We start from the raw sequence: 17,652 nt of genomic DNA, 5'->3' as shown, positions 1-17,652 counted from the left end.
ATTTTGGTCATTTTTATTTTTGGACATAAATGGTTACTATACGTCTATAAGATGCTTATAACGCAATATATTCACATATATAGCAATAATATTGCATAATAACAGTATTTTTAAAAGTGCGTATTTTGGCCATTTTTCGATAAAATCCCTGTACTATAGTACAGGGATTTTTTCCAAAAATGGCCATATTTCTACCTTTTTATTTTTTGACATAAATGGTTACTATACGTCTATAAGATGCTTATTACGCAATATATTCACATATATAGCAATAATATTGCATAACAGTATTTTAAAAAGTGTGTATTTTGGCCATTTTTTGAAAAAATGGCTATATTTCGACATTTTTTTTGTTGACATAAATGGTTACTATACGTCTATAAGATGCTTATAACGCAATATATTCACATATATAGCAATAATATTGCATAATAACAGTATTTTAAAAAGTGCGTATTTTGGCAATTTTTTTGAAAAAATCCCTTACTATAGTACAGGGATTTTTTCTAAAGATGGCCATATTTCGACCTTTTTATTTTTTGACATAAATGGTTACTATACGTCTATAACATGCTTATAACGCAATTTATATAACACCTATATAAATTCCTGTCATTTGATTGGACGAATGTGGGTCACATGGCGTGCAATAGTACGCACTATTCAACGATCGTTAAATAGTACTTTTTGAAAAATTTTTGTGTACGAAAAAAAAACGTCTAGATGTTATATAAAACAAATAATGAATGTTTTGTATTCGTGTAATGGTACAAATAATGGCACTTGGTGAATGATGAAAGGTTATATCAACTCGGCTTTGCCTCGTTGATACAACCTTTCATCATTCACCTCGTGCCATTATTTGTACCATTGCACTCATAAACATTCATTATTTGTATAATATTCACATATATAGCAATAATATTGCATAATAACAGTATTTTAAAAAGTGCATGTTTTGGCCATTTTTTGAAAAAATCCCTTACTATAGTACAGGGATTTTTTCCAAAAATGGCCATATTTCTACCTTTTTATTTTTTGACATAAATGGTTACTATACGTCTATAAGATTCTTATTACGCAATATATTCACATATATAGCAATAATATTGCATAACAGTATTTTAAAAAGTGTGTATTTTGGCCATTTTTTGAAAAAATGGCTATATTTCGACATTTTTATTTTTTGACATAAATGGTTACTATACGTCTATAAGATGCTTATTACGCAATATATGCACATATATAGCACTAATACTGCATAATAACAGTATTTTAAAAAGTGCGTATTTTGGCCATTTTTTGAAAAAATCCCTTACTATAGTACAGGGATTTTTTACAAAAATGGCAATATTTCGACATTTTTATTTTTTGACATAAATGGTTACTATACGTCTATAAGATGCTTATAACGCAATATATTCACATATATAGCAATAATATTGCATAATAACAGTATTTTAAAAAGTGCGTATTTTGGCCATTTTTTGAAAAAAAATCCCTTACTATAGTACAGGGATTTTTTCCAAAAATGGCCATTTTTCGACATTTTCATTTTTTGACATAAATGGTTACTATACGTCTATAAGATGCTTATTACACAATATATGCACTTATATAGCAATAATATTGCTTAATAACAGTATTTTAAAAAGTGCGTATTTTGGCCATTTTTTGAAAAAATCCCTTACTATAGTACAGGGATTTTTTCCAAAAATGGCCATATTTCGACATTTTCATTTTTTGACATAAATGGTTACTATACGTCTATAAGATGCTTATTACGCAATATATTCACATATATAGCAATAATATTGCTTAATAACAGTATTTTAAAAAGTGCGCATTTTTGGCCATTTTTATTTTTTAACATAAATGGTTACTATACGTCTATAAGATGCTTATTACGCAATATATGCACATATATAGCACTAATATTGCATAATAACAGTATTTTAAAAAGTGCGTATTTTGGCCATTTTTTGAAAAAATCCCTTACTATAGTACAGGGATTTTTTCCAAAAATGGCCATTTTTTGACATTTTCATTTTTTGACATAAATGGTTACTATACGTCTATAAGATGGTTATAACGCAATATATTCACATATATAGCAATAATATTGCATAATAACAGTATTTTAAAAAGTGCATATTTTGGCCATTTTTTGAAAAAAATCCCTTACTATAGTACAGGGATTTTTTACAAAAATGGCAATATTTCGACATTTTTATTTTTTGACATAAATGGTTACTATACGTCTATAAGATGCTTATAACGCAATATATTCACATATATAGCAATAATATTGCATAATAACAGTATTTTAAAAAGTGCGTATTTTGGCCATTTTGTGAAAAAATCCCTTACTATAGTACAGGGATTTTTTCCAAAAATGGCCATTTTTCGACATTTTCATTTTTTGACATAAATGGTCACTATACGTCTATAAGATGCTTATTACACAATATATGCACTTATATAGCAATAATATTGCTTAATAACAGTATTTTAAAAAGTGCGTATTTTGGCCATTTTTTGAAAAAATCCCTTACTATAGTACAGGGATTTTTTCCAAAAATGGCCATTTTTCGACATTTTCATTTTTTGACATAAATGGTTACTATACGTCTATAAGATGCTTATAACGCAATATATTCACATATATAGCAATAATATTGCATAATAACAGTATTTTAAAAAGTGCGTATTTTGGCCATTTTTTGAAAAAAATCCCTTACTATAGTACAGGGATTTTTTACAAAAACGGCAATATTTCGACCTTTTTATTTTTTGACATAAATGGTTACTATACGTCTATAAGATGCTTATAACGCAATATATTCACATATATAGCAATAATATTGCATAATAACAGTTTTTTAAAAAGTGCGTATTTTGGCCATTTTTTGAAAAAATCCCTTACTATAGTACAGGGATTTTTTCCAAAAATGGCCATTTTTCGACATTTTCATTTTTTGACATAAATGGTTACTATACGTCTATAAGATGCTTATTACACAATATATGCACTTATATAGCAATAATATTGCTTAATAACAGTATTTTAAAAAGTGCGTATTTTGGCCATTTTTTGAAAAAATCCCTTACTATAGTACAGGGATTTTTTCAAAAAATTGCCATATTTCGACCTTTTTATTTTTTGACATAAATGGTTACTATACGTCTATAAGATGCTTATAACGCAATATATGCACATATATAGCAATAATATTGCATAATAACAGTATTTTAAAAAGTGCGTATTTTGGCCATTTTTCCAAAAATTTCCCTGTACAGGGATTTTTTCCAACAATGACCTTTTTATTTTTCGCTATAACTGGTTACTATAGCATAATTGACATGCGCAGAACCCATTATTCGACTCTGCGCATTTATGTCTAAAAATAATTTTCGACCATTTTATTTTTTGACATAACTAGTTACTATAAAGATGATGATAACACAATATATGCGCATATATGGCACTATTTTCGCATAATTATTGAATTTTAAAAGGTGGCTATTTTGGCCATTTTTCGAAAAAATCCCTGTACTATAGTACAGGGAAATTTTTGAAAAATGGCCAAATTTCGATCTTTTTATTTTTCGATTTAACTGGTTACTATGGCTCTATAAGATGATGATATATGCGCATATATTGCACTATTTTCGCCTAATAATTGAATTTTAAAAAGTGGCTATTTTGGCAATTTTTCCCAAAAAAAAAAAAAGAAAGTAGTTAACGAGTAAAAACATATACTGTAGTACAGTATTTGTTTTTAGCGATTATTTTCTTTAATAATGATTTTGTTAACAATTATTTTGTTACTATGTTTTAATGATCATCATTGTGTTCCAATAATTTGAATAGTTTTCTACTACTTTTTAAACTCATTCAAATTCTTGGTTAAATTCAGTACATTTTGTGAATGCCGTCCAATGGGATTACGAATATCTTGTGCGGTGTAACGGCGCTATACAATCTTTGGTTTTATTGTCTTAATTATGCCAAGTACAATGAAAAGTACAATGAATTCCTTTTAAACGGACAAATAAAATGTCTTGACTCCCTAACCCCTCAGGATTCTCGGTCCTGGCACCAATTATTAATATTGGTCTACTACTCACACTCAACTAGCTAAAAGGGAAAATAAAAATTTATTTTTGCATAACTTTCCATAATAAACATACCATATTAAAAAACAAGAATGTCAACATTGAATTTTGTAATTCATGAATAAAAATGTAGGAATATTAAGGTCAAAAGGTCAAAAGGTCAAGGACCAGAATACAAATTTGATAATGTGTATATTGGTTATTTCTCTCAATTAAACCTTAAAACATAATGTTTACCGTATCTATAGATTGCTAGGCCAGTCATAGAATTGAGGCTCAAACGATTCGTACTCGTAACTATACATGTTACTGCGTACAAACGTTTCTTTGTCTTCAGGTTCGGGGTACAAAGAAGCGGCCTTGGTGGCGTACGCGTGCTCGGCAACTCGAACGGCGATCTTCACGGACACCTCACGTACATCTTTTAGTGGGGGATAAACTCGTCCCTCTTTCAAGTTGTCTTTTGTTACTAGGTCGGCAAGTGCCTACAATAAATGTTGGTAATGTGGTAAAGCCCATGTGTAACAGACATATCATTTATCTTTTATAAATAAATTTTAACTTGTTAGTAAACCAATTGTCAAGTACTTACTTGCTACATTTCACGCAGCTTGGTCACGCAGCAAGTAAGTACTTGACAATTGGTTACCGAAAAGTTAAATTTATTTATAAAATATGTATTTGAAACCAGATGAAATTTTTCAAGAAAATATCTTTTATTTGGAAGACTAGAGTTATGTTTATTAGGAAATTGTACTTGGTAAGCTACTATATGAATGATACAGCTAAACATGTCAATATGTACTTGGTAAGCTACTACAGTATATGAATGATACAGCTAAACATGTCAATATGTACTTGGTAAGCTACTACAGTATATGAATGATACAGCTAAACATGTCAATTGTACTTGGTAAGCTACTATATGAATGATACAGCTAAACATTTCAATTGTACTTGGTAAGCTACTACTGTATATGAATGATACAGCTAAACATGTCAATTGTACTTGGTAAGCTACTATATGAATGATACAGCTAAACATGTCAATACTTGGTAAGCTACTATATGAATTATACAGCTAAACATGTCAATTGTACTTGGTAAGCTACTATATGAATGATACAGCTAAACATTTCAATTGTACTTGGTAAGCTACTACTGTATATGAATGATACAGCTAAACATGTCAATTGTACTTGGTAAGCTACTATATGAATGATACAGCTAAACATGTCAATTGTACTTGGTAAGCTACTATATGAATGATACAGCTAAACATGTCAATTGTACTTGGTAAGCTACTATATGAATGATACAGCTAAACATGTCAATTGTACTTGGTAAGCTACTATATGAATGATACAGCTAAACATGTCAATTGTACTTGGTAAGCTACTATATGAATGATACAGCTAAACATGTCAATATGTACTTGGTAAGCTACTATATGAATGATACAGCTAAACATGTCAATTGTACTTGGTAAGCTACTATATGAATGATACAGCTAAACATGTCAATTGTACTTGGTAAGCTACTATATGAATGATACAGCTAAACATGTCAATTGTACTTGGTAAGCTACTATATGAATGATACAGCTAAACATGTCAATTGTACTTGGTAAGCTACTATATGAATGATACAGCTAAACATGTCAATTGTACTTGGTAAGCTACTATATGAATGATACAGCTAAACATGTCAATTGTACTTGGTAAGCTACTATATGAATGATACAGCTAAACATGTCAATATGTACTTGGTAAGCTACTATATGAATGATACAGCTAAACATGTCAATTGTACTTGGTAAGCTACTATATGAATGATACAGCTAAACATGTCAATTGTACTTGGTAAGCTACTATATGAATGATACAGCTAAACATGTCAATTGTACTTGGTAAGCTACTATATGAATGATACAACTAAACATGTCAATTGTACTTGGTAAGCTACTATATGAATGATACAGCTAAACATGTCAATACTTGGTAAGCTACTATATGAATTATACAGCTAAACATGTCAATTGTACTTGGTAAGCTACTATATGAATGATACAGCTAAACATGCCAATTGTACTTGGTAAGCTACTATATGAATGATACAGCTAAACATGTCAATTGTACTTGGTAAGCTACTATATGAATGATACAGCTAAACATGTCAATTGTACTTGGTAAGCTACTATATGAATGATACAGCTAAACATGTCAATATGTACTTGGTAAGCTACTATATGAATGATACAGCTAAACATGTCAATTGTACTTGGTAAGCTACTATATGAATGATACAGCTAAACATGTCAATTGTACTTGGTAAGCTACTATATGAATGATACAGCTAAACATGTCAATTGTACTTGGTAAGCTACTATATGAATGATACAGCTAAACATGTCAATTGTACTTGGTAAGCTACTATATGAATGATACAGCTAAACATGTCAATTGTACTTGGTAAGCTACTATATGAATGATACAGCTAAACATGTCAATTGTACTTGGTAAGCTACTATATGAATGATACAGCTAAACATGTCAATATGTACTTGGTAAGCTACTATATGAATGATACAGCTAAACATGTCAATTGTACTTGGTAAGCTACTATATGAATGATACAGCTAAACATGTCAATTGTACTTGGTAAGCTACTATATGAATGATACAGCTAAACATGTCAATTGTACTTGGTAAGCTACTATATGAATGATACAGCTAAACATGTCAATTGTACTTGGTAAGCTACTATATGAATGATACAGCTAAACATGTCAATATGTACTTGGTAAGCTACTATATGAATGATACAGCTAAACATTTCAATAGCAGACTGAAAAAAGGTTAAGCTCTGTGTACACTATCAAATTAGTTTGATGAAAAAGTGTGATGTGCCCAAACATGCTAGTGAGAGGCATCATCATGTCTATATATCATCATCACATTTTTTTTTTGTCACATAAAGTTTGATAGTGTAAACAGAGCTTTAGGTATACGATACCACAATATAATACAGGACCATCTTACCTTAGCAGCTACTAGGAATATTTTGTCGCTAACATGGTGAATTTTGAAGAGTATAACACTTAGGGCAACACCTGGGAAAATGTATGAGTTGTTGCCCTGACCTGGATGAAGCATGCTGCCATCTTGAAGGGTGTATGATGGGAAGGGGCTACCGCTTGCAAACACACATTTACCCTAGTGTACACAAATAAAAAGATGACACAAAAATGTTATTTCATTAGAAAAAAATTACTGTCAAAATATACTTTATATTTATATGTTTTTCTTCTTAACTTTTCTTCCAGGCAATCCAGTTCTCAGTGTTGTATCTCTACAATATTTGACCAGTATCATAGCTAAGTCCATAATACAGATTCTCATGTGTATCACATGTAATGCCTGTATCATATAAGTTTGGGTTAAGGGTTAGTTTATGTCTATGATACTAGGATACATATGACACACATGTGATAGTGTATCACAGTGTTTTCCTAGATAATGTAAATCTGCTACTACTTACATTTGTTAGTTTGTATGCCTGTTCAGCTGTACATTCTGCTTTACTAGTTGGATTACTAAGAGCAAATATAATTGGACGTTTATTAAATGAAGCCATCGATTTAATTATGTCTTCAGTAAAAGCACCAGCTACCGCAGCTGCTCCTGTGAAACAAAAGCAACAACTATTAGTACTGTCCTTTTACTGACTTTTATCATTATAATTTTCAGTGACCACTACGACCTAACTAGGTCAAGTGATGTGTCGTTGGACAAGGTTGGGGGGGGGGAGGGGGTGCACAATCAATTTATATGACGTAATTTCGTCATTGTCGCAAGACTAATATACTAACTTACCAATGATGGCCGTTGGTTTGATTTTATTTATTACATCTGCTAAGTTCTTTATATGTTCATGTTGATGAGCAAACGCTGCCTTTTCATGGTTTATTCCACCAGACGCTCGATCCTAAAAAAACAAAACAAAAACTGGAGTTGATCTTGAGAATATGATTACAATCAAGTAAACACTCTTACCATATATGGTAGAGAATTACACTTTATGGGGTGAAGCATCTGCCTCTACTCGCTGTACTGGGCAGTCATCACATGTGGTAGAGTATTGAGCATTTTACCTGTTACTGCTAACACTACGATACTGTAAGAACTTCCTTTACAGACCTCTAGAATCAACCAGCCACACGATTACATGTGGTAGAGTATTGAGCATTTAACCTGTTCTGCTCACACTACGATACTGTAAGAACTTACTTTACAGACCAAGCCTCTAGAATCAACCAGCCACATCTTTGACCGAGCCTCTTCAAGTGACACGCCTTGCTCTACCATTGCCATCACAAGCAGGCTAGCTATTCCTAGCGACGCCTACAAAAAAAAGCCAAGTTGAAGTTTATTAATATCTTCCAAACATAAACATGATGTATTAAGTAGTAGGTTAAAAGAGGAAGTAGTAGGTTAAGAGAGGTAGCATTCTACAGTGTGACTCTATAACACCACCACTGTGTTGTAGAATAGGATAAAGTATAATTACTTTCTGACTTTAGTTACAGGCACTATGCAATACACTACAATATAAACTTTTCTATATGAAGACAACAAAGGTGACAAATGGTGATGATTATTTTTTAGACTTACCTCTCCAGCTCCTTGGAAGACAAATTTATTATCTTTAAGTTCTGTTTGTGTAATTCTTAGACTGGCCATGATCCCTGCAACAGCCACTGACGCTGTCCCTGCGTGGTTAGAAATCTTATATCAGTCAAAATGTCTTAAAATTATATTATAATGAAAAATGAATGAAGCCAAATCAGCTTTTGTTTTCCTTCAAAAACCATTTTTTTTTAAATTATAAAATATGTTTGGACTAAAACCATTTTTATAGCACTGGTACAATGGGTATTAGGATATTAAATAATCAGCTAGAAAACAGTAAAGAAGCATTAGTTACTTTAGGTATAAAAATGGTAAGACTACAGCAATTGGCAGTGGACTTGGCAGTATGCATGTATACACAGTATTACATGTATCTTGTAAAATGATAAGATAAAATTAAATGTCACAATAAATTTCCACAATGAAAAAAATCAATAAATACAAAACATGCTTTATGATTGAATATGTAAGGGTTATTGTATTTTACAGTTACAATATTCCTACCATTACAGTATAATTTATTTTATAGATTGTGAATATTAAGTAAAGTTACTGGTATCATCTACCTTGTATATCGTCATTAAAGGTGCAGTACTTATTTCTGTACTTCTCTAGGAATCGGAAGGCGTTATGATTTCCAAAATCTTCAAATTGAATTAAACAATCTTGGCCATACCTATAAGAGATGAGAAGGTAAAGCATGATAAAAGTAACGACACCTGAAAATGATACATTTACATTGTGGCATCACTCTATACAAAAAATATCATTAAATAATGTATGCTAGTCATCAATACAAGAGTGATTTTGTTGACAATTTACAAAACATACACAGTAAGAATGGTACCATCAAATATGAAGGAACCATTCCATGTATGTAAATATATATTTGTCTCGTCTTTTTTTTTTGTGGAAGAAAATTACATTACACCAGCCTGCAATGACATGCTGATGGTTTGATTTGATAAATAAAAAAGGAAATGTAAAATTACGTAGAAACGACGGCTTGCATGAACTCATCTATAAACTCATCATAATTATCAGATCTGTCACGTGGTTTCTTTAGACCAATGTAAAAATCATCTTTAAGCAGACTCTGAAAATACAAAATAGGCAAATAAAGATTGAATGGAGAAGCTGAAATAGCTCTCTGAAAGTAAGTGTCAAATTGAGAAGAAACCAACTAATACCAGACCAGAACTAATTGGGGATTTAGATCCCCATAATTAACTAAGTAAATAAATAATACCAGGAGAGGACTAAGGTAGTATTCTTGAATCAAGAAGAAGCCAGCCCACTAACAGTATAGCTTATAACACCATGGATGCTCAGGGTTGCACCAAAGATTGTGCAAAAATTACAAAGTAATAGTAACAATATTTCCCAAAAAAATCTCAATTACATAAAAGCATCACCTGATTATTTGTGCCTACGTCGAGTACAATGGGTAGACACTGTGAGGGCGGCACACCTGCAATTGCGGTATAAAGAGCTAATTTACCAACTGGTATACCCATACCAAAACTACCAAGATCTCCGAGACCAAGAATGCGTTCACCATCGGTAACTACAATAGCCTGAAAAAATAAAATCAATATTTTGTAAAATGATGCTTTTGTTTATTTATCGAACATCATCAATAAAATTCCGATACTTTGGGTTACTCCTTCAATTTAAATTTACATACTTTTGAAATATGTAAATAAATTGAAAAAGTGTAAACACTATGTACCTTAACATTTCTTTCAGGCCAGGACGCTAACATATCTGCTATGTGACCTTTGTCCTGAATGGTTATAAAGAGACCACGAGGACGGCGGAATATAAGTCCATACTTTTCACAAGCTAAGCCCACCGTCGGCGTGTACACGATTGGCATCATCTGGTCTAGGTTGTTGCACAGCACACGGTAGAAAAGTTTCTCGTTACGGTCCTATAGAAAAAAAGGGCAAAAACATCATAAACAAATTTTAAATATTTTCCTTTCATTTATTGAGGTGTGTGTAGTTACTAAACTCAAAGTTAAGTTAAGTGTATGAAATAAAAAATAAAATGAACTTAAAATATCATTTTCTATAACAAAATTAACTGAATATACCTGTACATCCATGAGCTGTATGTACCGATCCAAATCCGTTGGTTGGCGCGTAAAATTCTGCAAGATTCGGTTCTCCTGCATCTCCGGAGTGGAGACAACAGGGGGAAGCAGACCATGGAGTCCAAGCGCTTGACGTTCTCTGATTGAGAATGCTGTACCCTGAAATCATTATTTGTATATTATTTTAAATTTTTTAAGTTTATAACTTAACTGAATTGCTTTTCTAACACCAGTACTCAGCTATACAAAGTGACAAAATGCTAAGTTTTGCATTCAAGACCATTTTAGTTATTTAATTGTGTGTAAATTTGCTCTGCATCTAGACCGCGGAACAAGTGTTTTTTAAATCATTCAAAGTTAAACATAGCATATGGAAATACTCTTAAGTCTATCAGTAACTTAAGGGGTAAGTATCATTGAGACTATTCTATTACAATCAATTTTTATTTAACTTAAATAATTAACTGAAAAAAACTTTATATAATAAATATATTTATATATTATTAGTATTACTCCTTTTAATTATAAACAATTATATTAATATCTCATTATATTGATTAATGAAATAAAAATAGTACTATTATATTAGTATTATTTTTAATTTGATAAACTATTATTATACTATAATAATTGTATAGTTTCAATAAAAAGCAGTTGCAGTTTCAATAAAGTACATTCAATACCTCAAGTAGACAGTTATCATGATATCAATAGAGTTCAGCACATATCAAATTATTTCAACATGATTTCAATGTTCTATTCAGGCCCGTAGCCAGGGGGGGTTTTTATGGTTCGGGCGAACCCCCCTTTACAGCGACCCCCCCCCCCCCTTAACCGACTGCGAACCCCTATCCCCGACATCCACAATACCTCACCACACCCTCATCTCTGAAAATCCTCCAAATACGTGCCCCACAATACAAAAGGTTGTTTGTAAATTGAAAAATTTGTAAACTCGTTCGTGAATAAATCATACCTTATTTTGTTAAACAAATGAATTGGTTGCCGATTTTCACCTGAAAAATAATACGAATTTTTGGTCCCAGGATGTAACATGATATTGACGCGAGCTTGGCCACGAACGAATCGTACAAAGAACACCGCTAGACAACCGCGTACCTATTGTTTCGATCACTGGCAGTCAGCATGCATAAAGTATATAGCCTTCCGACGTACATCAAAAAATGGAACGCTGCGGTTACCTACAATATTTATGTGTGGCTATGAAGTATAGTGTATCATCATCATAGAGGATTATAGTGAATTTAATATATTACACTATAATATCTATGGTATCATGTACTGTAGTTTACATTAGGCCTATGGCATTCGATTATTTTTGTCTAGACCACCAGCCGATACGTAGGCCTACTCAACTGTATCAATACCACCTATTTACATTGATATATTTAGTTTCCTCTGTAAATAAATATAGATAGAGCTATCAGGGGCGGTCGCAGTACTATTTTAAGAAGAGGGTTGCCCAAAGACTCCAGGGCTGTAGACACTGAGTATTTGAGCAAGCAAATTGTTAAATGACACCCCAAGATGGCCGCAAATAGTACTCTCGCACGTAAATTTATGATAATTTTTTTTCGTTCAATGCAAACGTCGCGGGGAAGTCTCCGATTAAGGTACTTTTGGTACGGTAATACATTCTAATAACTGTACTCAATTAATGTAAATTAATTATCAATTAATAATTTTAAAAAGTTGTACAAAAAATATGAAGCAGTTGCTATAAATATATTGAGCAAAAGGTTAAATTGTATAATTTGGAATTTTAATTCAATAAAAAAAATGCTAAATAAAGTCAGATGTTAAAACCACATTTTCCAAAAATTCATTTTCATTTATCCACTATAAACTTTACAAAAGTGTTGTTTTAAACCACACTCCAAACAAAACAAAGAAAATAATGATAGGAAATTTGCAGAAAGAAGCAAACTTTGCTCTGTTACCGGTATAACATGGTTCAAATTTTGGAACGTCTATAAATTACTACGGAAATTCGGCCTATTTACGACGAACGTACGGAAATGAAGATAAATAGGGTACTACACGCATCGGAAATACAACACTATACGCACAATTATGATTTGGCCTAAAAATTGGCCTTAGATTATGGAAAACCCCCGGCAAAACGCAATAATTATGGACAAATCGATTATTAAAAAGGAATGAATATACGCTATATTTCGTTTGTCGATGAATTTTTTAAATCATGTGTGAATGATTGATCCATTAGAGGTAATCTGTGATGGTTCTAGTAACACTGCTATGCGTGTGTAATTTGTGAATAACGTAGTAGTATTCTACATACACGAGCCTAGATAGGGAGGATCTGTACTGTCGTTCATTGCGAGAGGAGGGGGAAGTCCGGTAATGTGTCATGAAAAATGTAACAAGCCAGAGATGAAATAAAATTACTAACATTTAGCTGATTGTCGTTGTTTTATTCGTCGTCAGAAGTTTATCGACCGACATCTATTTCTCATGTGTAGTAGAGCGTTTCTTTGATTGAATAATTTTTTTTGTATTATAACACAAGTTCATTTTGGATTTTCAGTAAATTACCAATTGTTTATTCAAAGTCAAACTGTAACTAATCCCTCACTATTCAATCAAAATGTTATTATACTACTATATTGTTGAAAAATGGATTGCGTGACTTGAAAATAGATTGATAGTAAAATGTAATAAAGACACGTTCTTGTCTGGTTATTAGGTATGCATGCTCTGATAAAGCAGAGGATTATTTTTGTAGCGTTCCATTTAAAATAGATTTTATTACAAAGAAATATTTTGGTTGTGAAGGTCGTTTTAACAATTAGGCTAATATCAAAACATTCAACAATGATAAAATGCCCTGCAACTCTGTAACTACTTTATGACTAAGCCTATCAAGTTCCGTGTCCGGATGGTATACGATGAAATGGAACTCAATTTCAATTTAGTGGCAGAAACAACATTTAGTATGAAATTAAGGCTGTTGCCCGGGCCACAAGGGAAACACAGTGACAGTGGGACAGTGACCCAAATACTTAGTGTCCGAACCCCCCTTGACAGATCCTGGCTACGGCCCTGCTATTGACTTTTTATCAAATCTAATTGCCACAACTCTTTTTTATCTTGGCCAATTAAGTTTGAACTTTTAACCCATCACATGTTTTTACTATATGGATTTGTAACCTAGTCAATCACTGAATGAGAAATGTATTAATTTTTAAATACTTAATTAGCAACTATTAATATTTTACAAGAAATCAATAACAGATCATTAAGCTAATTACATTAGTTAATTACAAACAACTTAAATTAAATGGATCAAATCCAAAAATTGTTTTAATAAATAGAATTGTGGTTTATTTTATAACAGTACAATAACCTTTATACCACTACTACTACCTAACAACATCATTTTATTTATTTAGCCTTTAGGCCTAGATAGAAGTGAAAATGTAATTTTTAGTTTATTTAAAGATGTATTGTCCCTTCCAAATTCCAAAAAAAAAAAAAAAAAAAGATTTCGAAAAAAAAGTTTTTGAAGTATCGAAAAAAAAATCATTTAACTGAAATACAGACGTTTTTTGGTTCAAAAAATAACTTTGACTTCGCGATCTGTGTGAAAAGACCTTCTCAACCGTGATGAGTTGTAAACAATCCAAATTAGCATCATGCATAATAGTAATACGTCATACTCATGGTTTGAAATCTTTGATTACTTTCGCTCCTGACGATTTTCCAAACGAAATGAGTAATCAAATTAATTTACCTGTTAATTAGTGGCGCTAGTTCCGTTTCGCACCTGTCATTTATTTCGACTCAAAATGTGTTAAGAAACTTTATCGTGAGTACCACACCTTAGAATTAGGCCTCAAAAATACTTTTACGAAGGAGATCACACAAAAAGTAAAAAATAAATGCTTTAAATTGATGAATTTACAGACGTGTTTCTCGCACATCGGTTCCATACGCCATGTTCAATGTTGTAGTTTTTATGGAGCGCCAAAAGAGCAATCATAATAGAGGGCTAAAAACTCAATATAATGCGTATATTTAATGCATTTATTGGTGAAAATTACGTTCAATTTTAATATATTTTGTCAATGTCAATGCAAAAAAAAATGTTACTGTTGATACTGTACATGGTTTTCGCAGTTTTCGTTAACTTTTAAGAATGAAAATCGACAAATTCATCATCATATTACATGTACTGTAGTTTTTATACCTCAATGATCTAAATAATATTCCTCTTAGTCTTAGGCCTAGCCTAGGCTAGGTAGTGATGCTGATTTAGGCCTAGGGTTTTGTTGCATTGACATTGACAAAATACAGTATATTAAAATTGAACGTAATTTTCACCAATAAATGCATTAAATATACGCATTATATTGAGTTTTTAGCCCTCTATTATGATTGCTCCTTTGGCGCTCCATAGAAACAACAACATTGAACATGGCGTATGCGAAATTGATGAACCGATGTGCGAGAAACACGTCTGTAAATTCATCAATTTAAAGCATTTATTTTTTACTTTTTGTGTGATCTCCTTCGTAAAAGTATTTTTGAGGACTAATTCTAAGGTGTGGTACTCACGATAAAGTTTCTTAACACATTTTGAGTCGAAATAAATGACAGGTGCGAAACGGAACTAGCGCCTAATTAGTTAGGTAAACTTGTTGTTTTTGGCTCAAATTTTCGACTTAAAGTGAATAACTTTAATATTACTTTGATATGACCAATTTAATTTTAAAATATTTTGACCTTCATTTTTTTGTGTTTCAAGGGACAATACATCTTTAAAGTTTACCATGCATGAATGCACTGAAGCAAAAAAAAAAACAGGACATGACAGCCAATTTAATACTAATAATAGGCCTATTATTATGATTCCAAAAACCAACCTTATTAAGACGTTGATCTCTCAATAACTCTGATCCAAAACGTCTAAGCTCCAAACGTGGTCTGTCACTTTTGCCAGACATTATGAATTATCTTATTTGTAAGTAGTTTTCTAGGCCGAAGATGTTGAAAATATAACCGGCGAAAAACTCAACACACCCGGCGAGATCAGCTGATATGCAAGTGATTACCGCAGGTTATTATTGCTCAATTCGTATATTTGTAATACCGTATTTCAAACACTCCCCATTATCACCCGGCTCCGATACAATGCATAATTATTCATAAACAGACAACGATAAACTATTTATCTTATGTCAATACATTTACCGGTCAAAATGAACTTTAATGATGGTTGTTGTGCGCACACACACACAGGTTTTATGCAGGTATCCAAAGCTGACCTCTAAACGCAATGAAGCATAACCTTTGCGTAGCGCGCGCCTTTCTTCGTAAGTTTGGATTAATTACGATATAAATTTATATATCTCGCAAGAAATGCATTTAATGTTTTGAATGGTTAACAATTTAATATAGGCCTATTGTTATTATCCATGTTACTCTGTACGATATGCCCGATATTTTGAAAATCTCCCTGCAGCGTTCCAATCTCCAACATACACAAGGAGTCAAAGGCCCAAGAGAATTGGGTCTATTTATGCCCTATAATAGATAATAAATAATGATTTGATTGAATGGACCTTTGCGTTCATCATGATCATCTCAGCAGTAGTACGTCATAATGGTGTCTGATTATGACGTACTACTGCTGAGATGATCATGATGAACGCAAAGGTCATGCTTCATTGATCACGATGATATTGATCGATGACGATAAAATGACAAAATACAATCTCTACAAATGAGACAGTGGCTTATTTACATCAATTATGTAATTTCTTACCTTGTTAACTCGTCCATCCAGCATTAGCCGTAGCCCAGTGTATGCTTTCGTGATTTTATGATAAGCATTCGACGAGAACCTATACAGTCTCTTGGCCATTTTGGCGGTGACTAATATTACCTAATTACAATCTTCTTTGACAGCACTGAAAGTATATTAAATTATATCACAGAAAAATATTAAGGGTTCACCTTCTTAGAAGTATTTAATTTAATTTAAGCCTGTGACCATTTACTGAGATCTTCCTTCTTAATCCTGGTCCAAACGTATACAGTATATATTCGTCGTAGTAATATATTATGCCTATCGATTATTTTCTCACCAGTAACAAAATGATAAAATGATTAATGAGCAATGACTTGAACCATTATTAGCATGCGTGCCGAACATTCTTTTGGAGCAACAGACCGTGCGCGTCTTTTTTATGATGAGTGGCTGCTGTCAACGTTAGTAGTCGATGCCAATACTTAAATACGATTTAGCCTATGCCTAGGCATAGATTTATTTATCTATAGGCCTATACAAACTATAAAATAAAATTTCAATTTTTCAATGTTTTCAAAGCTAGGCCTAGCCTAGCCTAGAAGTACCACATTCATACTTTTGTTTAAAAATAAAATGCATGATGCCCAATCTCCATGCCGAAATCTGCATGTAATTAATGTTATATCAACAAAAAAATAATATTGTAATAATTATATATACTTACTGGTTTAACTATGCTGTGTAGAATCAATTAACAAGCTGATTTATATAGTTCATACAGAATTTGTTAATTTATTAACATCTTGGCATTCAAAAAATCTTGAAAGATGAGATTGTGTGTGGCAGCGGTGCCTTTTTATTCTATTTGATGCGCGTGTGTGTACGCCAAAAAAGTCAACGCGCGGCGTTAATGCGTGGTTCCCACTGGCGACGCAACACAAGGACGTAAC

The 17,652-nt window shown here is 32.1% G+C and overlaps 1 protein-coding gene across 4 annotated transcripts; it reads right to left on the bottom strand.

Moving 5' to 3' along the window:
* Window positions 1-1,847: 1,847 nt before the first annotated feature.
* LOC140054883 (NADP-dependent malic enzyme-like) lies at window positions 1,848-17,530 on the bottom strand. Of its 4 annotated transcripts, none has more exons than XM_072099989.1 (13): window positions 17,427-17,530; window positions 16,718-16,862; window positions 10,909-11,067; window positions 10,543-10,743; window positions 10,226-10,387; window positions 9,803-9,906; window positions 9,377-9,486; window positions 8,793-8,890; window positions 8,409-8,522; window positions 7,995-8,106; window positions 7,660-7,802; window positions 7,161-7,334; window positions 1,848-4,604 (listed from the first exon to the last, which is right to left on the bottom strand). In XM_072099989.1, the coding sequence occupies exons 2-13, from the start codon at window positions 16,814-16,816 to the stop codon at window positions 4,362-4,364; spliced, it is 1,719 nt and encodes a 572-aa protein (XP_071956090.1). In that variant the 5' UTR covers window positions 16,817-16,862; window positions 17,427-17,530; the 3' UTR covers window positions 1,848-4,361. The 4 variants fall into 4 exon arrangements, with proteins under 4 accessions (XP_071956090.1, XP_071956092.1, XP_071956091.1 ...); XM_072099991.1 differs by lacking the exon at window positions 17,427-17,530 and adding an exon at window positions 17,040-17,077; XM_072099990.1 differs by lacking the exon at window positions 17,427-17,530 and having other exon boundaries at window positions 16,718-17,007.
* Between the last annotated feature and the right edge of the window lie 122 nt (window positions 17,531-17,652).

This window comes from Antedon mediterranea, chromosome 7 (assembly GCF_964355755.1).
Source record: "Antedon mediterranea chromosome 7, ecAntMedi1.1, whole genome shotgun sequence".
NCBI lineage: Eukaryota > Metazoa > Echinodermata > Crinoidea > Comatulida > Antedonidae > Antedon > Antedon mediterranea.
Note: the sequence above shows the minus strand (reverse complement) of the source record. Positions and strands in the feature narration are given on the sequence as shown.